The following is a 15,524-nucleotide window of genomic DNA, read 5'->3' as shown; positions in this document are numbered from 1 at the left end:
TCTCCCAACAATCTTGATAGAAGGCCATCGAAAAACCATCAGGCCCAAGAGCTTTAGCTCGACCCATGGAGAAGATTGCATTTCTCACTTCTTGGGCCTCAAATCTTCTTTCCAAAGATTCCAATAAGACACTATCTTCCACCCTCCACTCCAAGTCCTCTAAGCTCTCACTAGGTCTCCCTGGGTTGTCATACACTAATTTGAAGTGATTAACCAAAGCTTGAGCTATATCATCTTCCCTTGTCAGCAATTGCCCATACCACTCCAATTTTGAAACAAAATTCTTCCTTCTCCTCCCATTTGCCAACGAATGAAAAAACCTTGTATTGATGTCCCCAACTTATCTCCTCCTTCCTAAGAAGATCTTCCTGTTTCAAATTCCATATTTCCACCCTACCCTCTTCCCCCAGTCTTCTTCAGCTTCTAGTCCATCTAGCTCCTACACTCTCTGACTGATTTCCACTTTCCTTTGCTCTAATCTACCAAAAACCTCTTTATTCCAAATCTTGAGTCTAGCTTTCAGGAGTTGTAGTTTCTTGTAAAACCTATACCCCTTCCAACGGAATTCCACTTGGTCCACTTCCCACCATTCTTTTACCTTAGCTAGAAACTCTGGATGAAGTAACCACATGTTTTCAAACCTAAAAGGGCACGAGCCTCCATCTAGTCTTTCTTGAGACAACCTGATTGGGCAATGATTTGAAATAGGTCTCGGCAATGCTGTAACACCTAATATCCCCCATTTAACTTCCCAATCCACTTTAAAGAGGAACCTATCCAATCGACAACAAGTAGGGTTTTCTTGAAAGTTTGACCAGGTAAAATTTGTTTGTTGAAGAGGGAGGTCCCGCAATGTAAAATTCTCCACAAAGAGATTAAACTTCCTCATGCTAGATGTAATCCTACGACTGGGGTTATTGGACTCATTTAAGAATCTTATTACGTTGAAATCCCCACCCAAATACCAAGGGCCATCCCACAAACCCCTAACAGCTGCTAGTTCTTCCCAGAAACCTTCCCTTTCCCTGTAAGAGGTGGGACATTAGTTAGCACCCAAGCCCACCCATCTTCCTTTCTCTTCAATTTTATTGACACCAAGAAGTTCCCAATTAATTCTTCTTCACACTCCCAGACTTCATTTCTCCATAAAGTAATAATTCCCCCTGAAGCTCCCCACGATTGTGCAAAGGCCCAACTCAAATTTCTTGTTGACCAAATGCTCCTCACCCATTTCTTGTCCACCTCAGACAATTTTGATCCTTGTATTAAGACCACATCTGGCATTTCTCTTCTCAAGAAGTCTTTGATCACTCGCCTTTTCTTTGAACTCCCCAAACCTCTTACATGTCAGCTTATTAACTTCATGGAGAAACAAATCAGGTAGCCCCAACCAAACCACCCTCTTTACTCCCTTTTTCTATCCTTCCTACCCTCACTCGCTTACTAGACTCTTCCACCTTCTCAATTCCTTCTAGTTTCTTACCTGACCCCTTCTTCTTTTTCCGTTGTCCTTTTGATTTTCCACTATATCCACTTTTCTCCACTGTATTGGGAAATTGAATAATCTCCTCCTCAACCCTACCCTCTTTCACATTCAGCTCCTCTTCCATTCTGATTCTAAATAGTTCCAAGATCAACTCCCAAATTTTGTCCCCTAGTTCTCTCTCTTCTACTTCTGAATTTATCTCTCCCACTATCTTTGTCACTTGTCCCGAATCAAACGAATTGGTAGACTTTAAAGCTGGGCTAGAATCACCTATAGGCCAGACACACACAGGACTTGGGGAAACAGAGTTAGTAACCAAAAACTGAACCTGAAAACAATCCAAACCTTGGGAGGAAGAAGACGCAATATGAGTTGCTAGAATAGCCTGAACCCCTTTTGTTTGACTTTCGTTGGGAATAGGACCCTCGAAATCAAGATCTGGATTGATTAAAGTGGGAAGCGGGCAGTTTATAGCTCTGCTTGGAGGAACCAAATTGCCAACACACACCGTACAAGCACCCATTCCATGGTCTTTACAAAGGATTGAATCCCCTTTTCTCCCTATTTCGGTTTTCTCCTCACCCGAGCCTGTTTTCTTTCTTTCCAACTCCTTTCTAGGTCGAACCAACTCTCCTAGAAGTGTACAAGCCTCTTTCGAACAATAACTTTAATCCTGGGTCATCTTCCTCCCCAAACCTTGAACGGCATTTACTCTGTATACTACCATAGCAGGACTTTTCAACATACAACTCCTCTGATGATTATATTAGCTTGTAAAGTGGCCGGTGATCAACTAAAGTGCTTTAGATGCATCTTCTCTGTTATAAAGCAATTGTGGCTAGTGATCAACTAGCCAAAGCGAGGCTAAGGCGACAAGGGGGTGCCTTGTCGCCAAGTCGCCTAGGCGATGGATTTTTTATGTAGAAAACATAGATCCTAGGGTAGTTCCCTAGGTACCATCACAATATTTCTTTAATAATTATTCATAATTTTCATAAAAAAAAAACGTAGAGTTCTGGTTAAAGTACAACAAATCAACATATTCATGAGAACAAAAGAAGAAAAGAAAATATAGGGACTGAACCCTTATTTTTGTTATAGGAAAAGAGGAAAATAGTAGTGCTTGGCAATAATAATAAAAAGAAATGTGTTGATTAGACAAAATTTTAAGTTCTTCCTTACTTATTGGTTCAGGTTTTAAAGTCTTTGAGGGTTCAATACAGCATTTACAATGTTTGTATTGATTAAACCCTAACAAATAAGAAAATAATAAAAAGATATTAGTATATATAACACACAAAATGAATATTTTAGTTTAATAGTGCCTATTTTATAATTATAATGTCAAAAAATAAAGAATAAAAAAGTATTTTATAATACATAGTACGAAACTGCTTGGCGATTAGGCGAGGCAAGCCTCAAAGGGTGCCTTGTCGCCAAGGCGTCACCTTGACAACTATTTACCCCATATAGTTAGAACAAGGCTTAGGGGCCATTTGGTAATAGCTGAAGTAGCTGAACTGAAAACAAATTGCTTTGTCTTTTAGTGAATAAGTTTTTAAGGAGCTTGTGGGCTCCTTTTTGGTAGAAAATAAAAAAGAAAAAATTATTAATAGAAAAGAGATGACAAGTTATCACCCCAAAAAACAGAAAGCTCAACACCCTCCCAGACACATTTGAGAAATAAATTCAAAACCTGTCTAGACCCTCAACATAAAAGAAAAACTGCCTACAAATCCCTCACAATCACCACAAAATTAACTCAGGCCCAAACCCTCAAATACAACTCACTCCATCCCAATAAACAACAAAATATCACTTTTCCTCAAGTTAATCATCATTCATAGGATAGCTCTTTTCCAATTCCATAATTTTTTTCTTGTAAAATATTTTTTAGAAAAAAAAAGGTAACTTGTATTGATAATTCAAAAAAGGGAAGGATGTACAAGAAAGGGCCATATAAACAAAAAAAACCCTAACAATTTTCTTGCAAAACCCTCCCCCTCCCAAAATGAAAAGCCCTAACATTTTGCTACCCGGACCTCTGTCTCAACATTTTCTTTTCAAATTAAAGCTCCCCTCTACCTCTATAACTCGGTTTAAACCACCTCAACTTCATATTCTTCAATCATTATCATCCTTCTCCGCATCTTTACTACCCTTCTCTACTTCCAAACCTGATCCATTTTCTTCTACTAGCTGAGCAAAGTCTATTTCTCAGCACCTTATCATGATGAATAACCTTCTCAGCACCTTTCTGCAACCTGTTTTTTATCCTTCAAACCCTTTTTCTTAAAGGCCCTCTTAAAACTTATTACAAGGCCATGCACCCCCAGAAGTCTATCTTTAAAACAATGAAACACTTTAATGACATGAACCAAACTCCCATTGCTTGTTCCCTTGGATTTTTTTTCCAGTTTTCCATTGCACTAAAATCATAGCTAGCCTCTTCCGCTCCCCAGTCACAACCCTATTGTGGGCTCCTGAATAGCTGAAACTGAAGCTCAGTAGATTAACATAGCCTTGATTATTTTATTATTTTTTCCACTAAAAAGCAAAGCAAAAAGTCCTTCAGTTCAGCAACTTAAGTTGTTATCAACCAGCCCCTTATATGATGCATGCTTTTAAGAAAAATGTCCCATTTGAGGTTGGACTCGATATTTGTGTTTGTTTCCATAAGGATTTGTGTTGAATTATTTCTTCCCTTTACATGGATTCCCCCTTTTTTTCTGTATGGCAGCAAACAAAGATGCACTGGCAAATTATTTCTATGAAATGTTGTGGATCATGTAATATAGAATCCCTTGTATTAGAGGCACACAAACGACTGGGAAGTGGATATGTTGTTGCAGCTGCAAGACCAGTTGGAAAACTAACCGCTGTCCCAAGCACAGTTCAAAGTATCAATACATATCAGTTTTGGACTGGTCAATACATTTTTTATAATTATTGGACCAGCCAATACATTAAACACTAAGAATTAGGGACATCTGTCAATTTTACACAATGGCAGTAAGTTGAATAATGCGTACTCTGATGGGCGTTCACTGAAACTTAGTAAAAATTAGAGTATCAGTTGTTGGAATTGCTTGAAACGTAAAGCAATATTATTGAGTGCATTGATACTTTGAACCTTGGTCCTGAAAAAGGCACTTTCCTAAGCTGTATATGGGGATTATACAAGTATGATGATGAACAAGATATCTATTTTATTACAACCATCTTGAGATGAATTCTTACAAACTTAAATTCTGTAGTAGATAGATTAGAAAATTCAATAGTAACAACTAACAGGGGAAAGGTTGAACAGCAATTCCTCATTGCCATAGATCAGATTTATAGTCTCTTGTATGGCTACGGCACGAGATGAGTCAATTGTGTATCATGTTTATCATGACTATTTTTTTTCACATCCCATACTTAATGAATTACCTCTGGCCACTGCTGCAAAGAGAAAAGTTGGTTGATTAAATCAAATACTGTTGATGTGAGCATATGCTAGTTAAGCCTTTAACATGCCTAGCACATGCAGGGTCTCATAACCTATTTTTTTTATGAATAAGGTCTCATAACCTATTGCTCTACCTTTATCTCCTTTTCTCAATTTTGTAGAAAAGCCATCTTATTGAAATTTTATTTTCTCAAAATTATCCACCAGAAGCTGAAGGCCTGAAGCTTAATGGAGCTATATATGTTGACATTGTTCTGAAAATATATATAATTCAAAACATTTAAGTACAGTTGTATTCCATTCAAAACACCAAGTCAAAAAGGTTATAGAATGCCTTAAAGCATAGCATACCTGGATGATCTGGCGAGCCTTCAGGTCCAATGAAGCCCATTGTGGATGCAGAGGAAGGGGGAACTGGTTGTCTGACAACCAAGTGTAAAGTATGTCCATCTTCCACATCTAAATCAAATTAAGAAATCCAAAATGCAAATCTACTGAACTACCAATCAAAGGATTAACAAGCAATATAACCAAGTTAAGAAATCCAAAGTCTACTTCTACTGAACTACCAAAGTCCAAATCTCCTTAACCATTTGCCCAGCCAAAACACCAAGAAGTAATAGATATGAAAGTTAGAGAGAGTTGAAGAACTTACGGTGATTCTACCTCCCAAAGATATGTAATTTCTTTTCTAATTGGCCAACTTCTTAGAAAATCTATTGAGAACAGGATTCCAAAAGTTGCATATCACAAATGGAAGAAAAGTAACATCAATTCTTGACTTAAGAAAAGCTGCATATCAATTGCATAGCTTCATGGCCAAAATGAGATTGACCTCAAAATGGTCAAGACACAAAAACCAAGTTAAGAATATATCAACACTGTCCTTCTCTACCATTATTCATTAATTTAAATATTTAAACACACACACACACACACCAATTTATCCATTACTAGGAATGTTTTGGGTGATTGTAGTTTGTTCTTAGTCCAAATGTCTCGTTACTTTCCTCCCAGAAAATCTGCTGGTGGGAAGAGGAGGTGGGAAGCAAGTAACTGGTATCGAAGAGAGAAGAAAGAAGCGAGAACAAGAGCCACCATTTCCTACAGTAAAGCAGCGGCGGCAAGAGCTTGGCCTGGTTTTGGGTCGACGGAGGTGAAAAAGTTTGATGATAAATGGGTTGTAGTCACTGAATCATAGGCGGTGGAAGCAAGCAGAGAGTTTTTGCAGAACCGATTGGTTGGAAGGTTTCGGTGGGGGTGGGGATTAGTGAAGTGGAGACATGGGTGAGTAGGCAATGGAGAGAGGTGGGGGAGTAAAAGTGAAGAAAATGGCAGATGGCCTCTTCTTGTTCATTTGCCCTTCGAGAGCTGAAGCAGAACGAGTCTTACGTAATGGGCCTTGGCATCTGGAAATGAATTCGCTCTTGTTGGACTGGTGGGGTGCAAGTGCAGGATGCTCCTACCCGGATCCTTTCTCTTAAGGTGAGGACTTGGAGTCGATCTGGATCAGGGTGTTCAGTCTTCCCCTTCTTCTCTGGTGTCCAAGTGTAATAAAAGCTATCAGAGATGTTTGTGGGGGATTCATCGAGACTGACGATTCGCCTCCGGAGGTTGCTACCTGTGAGTGGGTTAGAATAAAGGTACACAAGGGGATTCCATTTTGAACAAGGTTGAAGTTGTAGCAGGGGAAGTCTTGTTTTCCATCCAAATCTGGTCGGAAATACTGCTGACTATTTGTAGATGGAGAGGGGGAGATGAAGGGTTTGGGAGTTTTCAGAGAGAGGGGAGAGTAGGTTCGGACTTTACTAGTACATTGGTCCTGGAAGATACTAGTGAAAGTTTCCAACCCCGAACATCTGTTGGTGAGTTGCATTAGAAGATTCATGCTCGGTCGAGTTCCCAAGCGGTCGTTGGTAGAGAAGATGGCGACAAGCTCAATTCTAACCTAAGTCGTTCGATCTCAAAGGGCACAGTGGGCCCAGATGAGGCAACTGAGGAGTTTGGAGGGGGTGGGATTCAAAATTCAAAATTTGGGGCTAGCGAGCAAATTTTGGGAGTTGAGGACAATAAAAATCTGATTAAGCAATGTCTTGTTGAGATGCATGTGGCACCTAGGGAGGGTTCGTTGCCAAAAAATCAAGGGATAGACTGCCAGACGCCTATTTTCGAGAATTGCTTGGCCCAAGAAAATTTAGTAGAAGGAAATGAGCTTGTTTCGCCACTTCCAACCCAGTCAAGCCCCCCCTACTTCAGGTGTTGGGCCTGGGCCCAAAGCAATCAGTGAGCCTAGGCATCCTCTTAGTCGAAGGATGCCCAGCAACCTGAGTTATAGGGACCCTGGGTGGTCCAGCCAACCACCAAAAAGTTTAGGGGTCAACCGGGGTTCTCAAAACCCACAGTCGTTTCCTCTGTGGGTGGAATCGAAGGACGGCGAGGGAGTTTTGGCTTCTCAATCTTTTCCTTCGAATCCTCTGTCTCCACCGGCTGCTTCTCTTGGGGTAGAGACTCATTTGGAAGCTCTTCACTTAGCCTTGTCAAGAGTGGAAGATTCCCTGATTGAGGTGGCTCCGATAGCGATGTTGGTTTCAGGTTTACAATCCGAAGGCAGGGGAGAGGATCAAGACCATCTTAGAGCTTAGGTGGAAGCAAGAAGAGGTAATTGCTAGCACTGAGGGTGCTGGAATAGCAGAGCAGCCGCATGTGAACAGTGGAACGGTGATGAACCGGCCGATTTAGAGAGGTAAGCAACCAGTGACCTCTAGTGCTTCCTCCTGGGTTTCGTCAAAACTATTGGTTTTGGGTGAATATCTGAGGATTTAATTAGAGGGGATGGAGGAGGAGACAATCAAATATTTGGAGGGAGTTGAACAAAGAATTCTCATGGAAATAGGGAATGTAGCAGCAAAGAAGAAGGGAAATAATTCCAAAAGAAGCAGAGAAATGATGCGGCTAACGTGGGGTTTAAATGACAAGGCTAGCAGCAGTGAGGGGAGTTTGAGGGGGGAGAAAAGTTTGAGAAATAAGTTTGTTTTTTGTGTTTGTGATTTGTAATGGAGGTAAAATTGTTATCTTAGAATGTAAGGGGTTTGGGGTTGAGTAGAAGAAGACTTGTAGTGTGAGTCCCTAAAGAAGTTGAGGTCGAAGATCATTTTGTTGTAAGAAATCAAGCTGGACAGTGTAGAAGCTGCAGTAGTTAGAAGCATCAAGGGGGAGGGTGAAGTTAGATGGAAAGCTAAACTGACAGTTGGGAGTGCAGGGGGGCTGTTGAGCATGTGGGATCCGTCGGTTTGTAGCTTGATCTCCTCTCACATTGGAAACTTTTTGGTTTCCCTAGTTCTAAAATTTGCAAATGGGAATACTTGTCAAGTCAGAAATGTTTATGGTCCTACTAATCGAAATCTGCGGGAGGAGTTCTGGGAGGAAATGGTTGTGGTGAGGGGAAATATGTATTATCCATGGGTTATTGGTGGTGATTTTAATGTCACTTTGTCTGCTGAAGAGAAAAATTCCAGAGGAAGAAGATTCAGGGATATGGCTCAGTTTGCTGACTTCATCAACATATTTGAATTGATTGATTTACCTCTTCATGGTAGTCGGTTTACTTGGACCAATAATCAACATATCCCCACTCTTGTGAGACTGGATAGGTTTTTGGTTACTTCTAATTGGGATGAGTTATTTCCTGACTTCAAGCAAATTGTCCTTCCTAGGCCAGTTTCATATCACATTCCAATTCAGCTAGTTTGTTGTGCTAAAAATAGAGTAAAAGCCCCTTTCAAAATGGAGAATGCTTGGTTTGAAGATGCTAATCTTATTCCTTTGTTGAAGACAGTTTGGGAAGATTTACAGGTAATGGGAACCAGCTCTTTCATTCTGGCAAAAAAATTGGGTGCCATTAAAGTGAGATTAAAGATCTGGAAATTGGAGAAAAGCAAGAATTTAGAAATGAAAAAGAAAGCTCTGCTGAGTACCATAAAGGAAATTGATTCAGCAGAAGAGTTGGGTCCTTTATCAGAAGAGTGTAGATTGAAAAGATCTCAAGCGAAGTTGAAGTATGATAAATTGGTCGTGACGGATGAAATCAAATGGAGACAAAGAGCTAAAGTGGTTTGGCTAAAAGAGGGGGACAGAAACACACACTTCTTCCATAAAATGGCAAATGCAAGAGCCAGAGCTTCTGTAATTACTAGGTTGGAAGGGGAGGGGAGGGTGGGGGAATCTGAGGCAGACATGAAGACAGTGGCAACCAACTTTTATAAAAAACTTTATAAAGAATCTTGGTTCTTCAGACCATTTCCTAGGCCCCTTCCCTTTAAATAGTTGAGTGATGTGCAGTCCACCTTCATTGAAAGACCTTTCACGGAGGAGGAAATAAAAGCAGCAATTAAGATGTTGGCAGATGAAAAATCCCCAGGGCCAGATGGACTTACAAATCTTTTCTACTTTAAATGTTGGGACTTTGTGAAACAGGATATTCTGAATGTCTTTCATGGCTTTTATGAGAGAGGTTCATTGTAGAGGAGTTTAAATACTACCTTTATTACCCTTATTCCGAAGATTTAAGGTGCAGTGAACATAAAAAATTCCAGGCTGATTAGTCTTCTGCATAGCTTCTATAAAAGGCTTATAATCATGTCAACTGAAGGTGTGTCGATCTTGTGTTGCAGTAGATGAATTTTGGGCAAAATTGGAGGAATTAGATAAAAGTATGTATCACCTCTCCAAAATTTTCAGTCTTGATTAATGGACAATCTACAAGCTTCTTTGATAGTTCCAGGGGTCTTAGGCAGGGTGATCCCCTGTCTCCCTTACTATTTATATGTGTAATGGAGATCCTCACTTTGTTTTGTAAAAAGGCTGCCGAATCCGGTGAGTGAGAAGGTTTTGCAATTACTCCAGAGGGGGAGAAAGTTAACATTCTCCAAATTGTAGATGATACTCTATGTTTTGTGGATGCTTCTCCCTCCCAGGTGGACTTAATTCTTGGGATCTTATCTTGGTTTGAGGTGGTCTCTAGCCTTAAAGTCAATTGGAACAAAAGTCAAATTATTCCAATGGGTCAGGTATCCAACTTAGTTGATTGTGCGGAGATTTTGGCATGTCAAATTGCGTCCCTTTCAGTTAAATATTCGGGTCTTCCTCTGGGGGCGAGTTGTGGGCTTTCTTCAATCTGGGACCCGGTTATTGAAAGAATGGAGAGAAAATTGGCATCTTAGAAGGCAAAATATCTTTCTTTTGGGGGTAGGGTGACTTTGATTAAGAGCACACTATCCAATTTACCTACCTATTTCCTCTCCCTTTTCCCTATTCCTAACAAAGTTGCAAGAAAGCGTAAAGAACTTCAAAGAAATTTTCTTTGGAGGGGTTGGGAAGAGGAGAAAAAAACTCATCTTGTTAGTTGGGATCAAGTCTGCCTCCCCAAGGATGAAGGTGGTTTAGGCATAAGGAAGTTGAAAACTTTTAATTCTATCCTTCTCTATAAGTGGATTTGGATATTTGCGGCTGAAAATGATGCCTAGTGGAGACCTCCCATTGTTGGTAAGTATGGAGTGGAGTGGGGCAATTGGAGAACTAGGGGCCCTCCTCCCAGTTGGGGAAACTCTCTGTGGAAAGGGGTATTGAAGAACTTCTCTGTTCTTGCTGATGGGATCTCAATTAAGGTCGGCAATGATAGTAGAACCAAGTTTTGGAAGGATTCTTGGTGCCTGGATGGCCCTCTTGTTGAATCTTTTCCTCTCCTCTTTCAGTGTGCATCTAACCAAGAGGCTTCTGTTGTTGAGTGTTGCAGCTTATCTGGAGATTCAGTTTTTTTGTCCCCTATCTTTAGAAGGAATCTTTTCGACTGGGAGCTGGAAGAGATAATGAACATGTTGACTATTTTTCAGACTCAAGAGGTTGATTTATGCTCAGAAAATAAGTAGTATTGGAAGTGGAATCCAGATGGTGTTTTCTCTGTCGAGTCTTTGGCTTCCAAACTTTGTAGAATGGGTGCCATTAATTTCCCTTGTCATCAGGTGTGGAATCCCATTAGCCCATCTAAATCCAAGTTTCTAGTATGGACTATGGTTCTGAATAAATGTTTGTCTAGAGCTAATCTTGTGAGAAGGGGCATTCAGCTTTTGGACCTTTCGTGCAATCGGTGTGGGAACAATTCTGAAACTACTGATCATTTGTGCATTCACTGCCCGTTTTCTTCTTAGCTGTGGAATCACTTCTTCAGCTCTATGAACTTAAGATGGGTTATGCCAAGTTCGATAAAGGAGCTTTTGTGTTGCTGGAATATTAATGGGCTTAACAAGAAAAAGGAAGATAGTGTGGAAGACTATTCCTAGTGCTGTCTTATGGTCCATCTGGTCTGAGAGGAATAGTAGGCTTTTCTGTAATAAGGCTTGAAGTATTGAAGAGTTAATCCAGAAAGCTGTGGGCAAATTAATCTCTTGGGTGTCAGTCTCTGAGGAGTTCAGAAATTGTAATTTGTCTGTTGTTTGTCATTCCAGTTCTTGGTGGAATATGTAATTGCTGAATTGTTCAGTCGGCCTTTCTGGGACTGATCTCAGCTTGTTTGTGTAGCTTTTGTTTCAATAAATATTACGTTACCTTTTTCCAAAAAAAATCTCATTTAACAAGATAAATGAACAGTTATGCAAGAGAAAGTACAAGGATAATGACATCATGACAAAAACGGTGTGCTTGGAGAGTGGACATAGAAAGAGCCATCAATTCAGTCCTACAGCATAGGCCATCATCACCTTTATAGATGAAGATTAATTGGTCTATATACAGAGTTTGAGTCATAGCCTGCTTTTGAGTGCTAGCTTATTAATTATTTGTTTTTATGCCAGAAGTGGTTAGAAATAAAGACACCATAGTCCTTTACATTGAAATTTAAAATTCTTAGATTAAAAGCACTGTATGCACCAAGCTGAATGTAATTTGTGACACAACAATCATGATGATTGAATAGGTTATTCTGCTTTGCTGGTCTGGCAGTTGGAGATCTTAAATAACCAAACTCAATTTGCATTTCACCTTCTGGTTAATGCCATCTACTTATTAACATATACCACTGCAAGGTTCAAAGTTTCGATACAGTCCAATACACCAAATTGGGTGTATCGGACTTTGTATTGACACTTTTATATTTTTTTCATTTTTTTTCAAAATATGTTCAGGGGGTCAGTTAAAAGCCTGGTTACCCCCTGAAACAGGTCATACCCCGAAACTCCTTATATTTCGCATATTGGTGACCCATCGATACGATACGTATCGACCAATACGGGCCGATACGTAACAAAATTTTGAACCTTGTACCACTGTAGCATTTAATGAGATGACAATGCAATATCTTTGACCCCTGTCTCTCTCAACACTTGGGGGCAGTTGAAGCAACAGCCTGTATTAAACTAATTTAATGTGTAAAATAAATCTACCACTATTGGCAATGATTGACATGATTAAAAGCTAGGAAAACCCAAAGAGTAGCAGCACTACTAGGAATTTAATCAGTGTAATATCCTGAATGTATTAGAGGTTTCCATGGATACAATCAAATGCATCCAATAAGGATAGAAATAAGCCTTTATTATCAACAAAATGGAAGGCAGATTCGTAGAGGTAACTTCAATGATTCAATCAACTAATTGCAGACATGTCCAATGCTAATATAATATTCACATATTACATCTAAGAAATAATAGCATCAAACAGAATACCTTAAATACTTGAAAAAAAAATTGTGAATACGCTACATATGCATATTGGTGCAAGGTATTTCAGAATGAAGAAAAAAATAACTAGTTAAGAATTTCAATCTTTTTCCTATCTTCAACTCAGCTCAATTAAACAAAGCCCTTTTTTCCTATTTTCTTTTATTTTTCCTTATTTTCCAGTAACAAGTTAAAGCATCTCAGACCTTAACTATAAACAACCAGAAAAATAAAAGAAACGCAAAACTACTAAAAAAAAATCAACTAAAGAAAAAGGATACGGTAAGCTGAAAGGAGTTGATCATCCTTCAAAACTTTTCCACGACATATTAAGCGTTGCTGTTCTGACAGCACACCAGTAATAGTTGCAATCTGTTCCTTCAATGCAGGCACGGGTACCTGAGAACACAAAAGTTTATTCAATGCCTAAGCTAATAAAGATGGATAATGCTTGACAAATCTCTAATAACTTACCATCAGGCACCAAATAAGGAAGAAAAGTGTTCTCAGGTTCCAGAAATCAGAGGTAAAAAAAATATTTTTCTAATTTTTATTGCTCACAAAATATTTATCAATTACAAACTTTTCATTTAAGATCAAATGGGAATAGCTACTTCTAACATATACGAAGAAAAAAAACAATCCTAGAGGGGTTGAAGCCATCCATAAATGTGAGAACAAAAGAATAAGAAACTTCTATCCTAGAAATCAGCTCCCTAATACAAAAGTTATTCTCACAACACCTTCCAATGAAGGCTGTCAACAGATGATTTGGTAGACCTTATGATCCACCCAAACAAGATATTGGAATGGCAAACAATATAAAGAAAGTAACAAAGGATGTCCTAGGAGAATATAAAGGGAAGTAGCAAGGTACTAAAGAAACTTGGTGGAATGAAAACGTTCAAAATATAATTAGATTAAAACAAGCATGCTACAAAGTATGGCAAAAGGCTAAAATGTGGAAAACTAGGAAAAATATAAAACCATAAGAAAGTTAAAAAGAATGTGAATAAAGTTAAATGTAAGGCTGATAATTTACCATAAATTAGATACTAAAGAGGGAGAAAAAAGAATTTATAATAAACTAGCAAAGGTGAAAAAAGGAAAGGTAGAGATTTAGCAGGGAGAGGATGATAATGGAGGAGAATCTAGCAATATTAGTAGTGTTAAAAATAATGTGTACCTTTGTAGAGTTAGACCTAGTGAAATAAAGGAGGCACTAAATAAGATTAAGAAGGGAAAGACGTTAGAACCAGATGGGATTCCAATAGAAGTATGGAAAGATATGGGGGAGGTAGGTTTGTTATGGCTAACCAAGCTATTTAATAAGATAGTATAAGAAAAGAAGATGCATGATGAATGGAGAAACAATGGTATGGTGCCTATATTTAAGAGCAAAGGTGATATACAAAGTTGTAATAACTATCAAGGGATTAAACGTATGAACCACACTGTGAAACTTCGGGAGAGAATAATTGAACAAAGATTACAACTTGAAACAGGTGTATCAGAGAACCAATTTGCCTTAATGCCAGGAAGATCAACCATGGAAACTATATTTCTTTTAATACAATTCATAGAAAAGTTCAAAGAGAAGAAGAAAGATCTTCATATGGTGTTCTTTAGTCTAGAAAAGGCATATGATAGAGTTCCTAGAGGGGGCAACAACCAATGTCAGAACACCAGTTAGAGAGAGTTCAAAGTTTACAATTACTATGGATCTTGACCAAGGTTCAGCACTTACCCCTTATCTATTTGCATACATAGATGAATTGACTAAACATATTCAAGAGGAAGTTGCATGGTGCACATTGTTTGCAAAGACATTGTTTTAATTGATGAAACTAATGAAGCATTAAAGGAAAAATTAAGCTTATGGACAAATGCCTTAGAAACAAAGGTTTTAAAATATGTAGGACTAAGACAAAGTATATGACATGTAAATTTAGTAATTATAGGAGTGTAAATCAAGGTACGCTTAATTTTTTGGCTTTCAAGATTATAAACATTGAGGATCTGTAGAAGAAGATGGAGAATAGGTTTGTAGAAGCTGCTAGATGGAGGAGAGTGATGAAGATTGAAGCAAAAGATTTCTTATTTGAAGAGATAAGGATCAGGGGCCAGCAGAGCTTGAAGATTAGGGAGGCAAAGAGAGCAACAATATTGTTGGAAGGTCTTGAAGTGATTGAATGGTTGCAGAGTTTTGTTTCAGAAGCAAGCTCCAAAGGTAAACAACTGAACTTTACAAAGTTCAACCTTGATGGAAGAAAGAGCTATGAGTTGGAATGCAAAAAGAATACAAAAGAATGCTACATAACACTGCAGGAATTCTTTGGAGGAAGAAAGAAGCAGTTGGCTTGTTTCCCACAAGGTAAACAGGGTGTTGGATGGAAGGTAGTCGCAGAGGTACTGAGTGACTTTACTCAGCAGCTGAAAACAAAACAAGTAGAGGCTGCAGTAAAGGAAAAGAAAGGGGGTAATCACAAGAGAAAGGAAGAACCCACTTACAGGAAATGGATGATTGCAGAAAAAGGAAAAAGATTTTGTAAACTGGTAGCAACAGCAGAAAAAGAGGATTGGGGGAAGAAATTTGTGGTTGAAACTTCAAGTCCACCACGGGTTTGGAGAGGTATTGCTCAGGCGATACTCAAAGAATTAAACCTGCAGAAGCCGATGGTGATTACTCCTTATGAAACTTGTAAAGCTTTGATAGATCTAAGTGAAGATAAAGTAGAGATTTTGATTGGGTTGTTGGTCGTGTTACAGAAGAAGAGCTGGTTCGAGGGTGCTCACCCTCCTGAGATGGACGAGAAAGAGAGAGGAAGAGAAGAGAAGAGGACGAGAGAAACTCAGAACTCTTTCATTCATGCCACTC

The 15,524-nt window shown here is 39.0% G+C and overlaps 1 protein-coding gene across 10 annotated transcripts in view; it reads right to left on the bottom strand.

Moving 5' to 3' along the window:
* The window catches only part of LOC104588575 (ubiquitin-like domain-containing protein CIP73), a 48,950-nt gene that overhangs the window by 17,772 nt on the left and 15,654 nt on the right, over positions 1-15,524 (bottom strand). For all 10 annotated transcript variants that reach the window (XR_016082489.1, XR_733822.3, XR_733823.3 and 7 more), the window contains 2 exons: positions 12,928-13,045; positions 5,289-5,396 (listed from right to left, as the gene is read on the bottom strand). Coding sequence is in view for 4 of the 10 variants with exons in the window: in XM_088898054.1 (XP_088754180.1) it covers positions 5,289-5,396; positions 12,928-13,045 (226 nt within the window). In the remaining 6 variants the exon portion in view is untranslated. The remainder of the gene's footprint in view (positions 1-5,288; positions 5,397-12,927; positions 13,046-15,524) is intronic.

This window comes from Nelumbo nucifera, chromosome 2 (assembly GCF_055504915.1).
Source record: "Nelumbo nucifera cultivar China Antique chromosome 2, China Antique-T2T, whole genome shotgun sequence".
In the NCBI taxonomy this organism is placed as follows: domain Eukaryota; kingdom Viridiplantae; phylum Streptophyta; class Magnoliopsida; order Proteales; family Nelumbonaceae; genus Nelumbo; species Nelumbo nucifera.
This window is presented reverse-complemented; position numbering and strand designations above follow the sequence as displayed.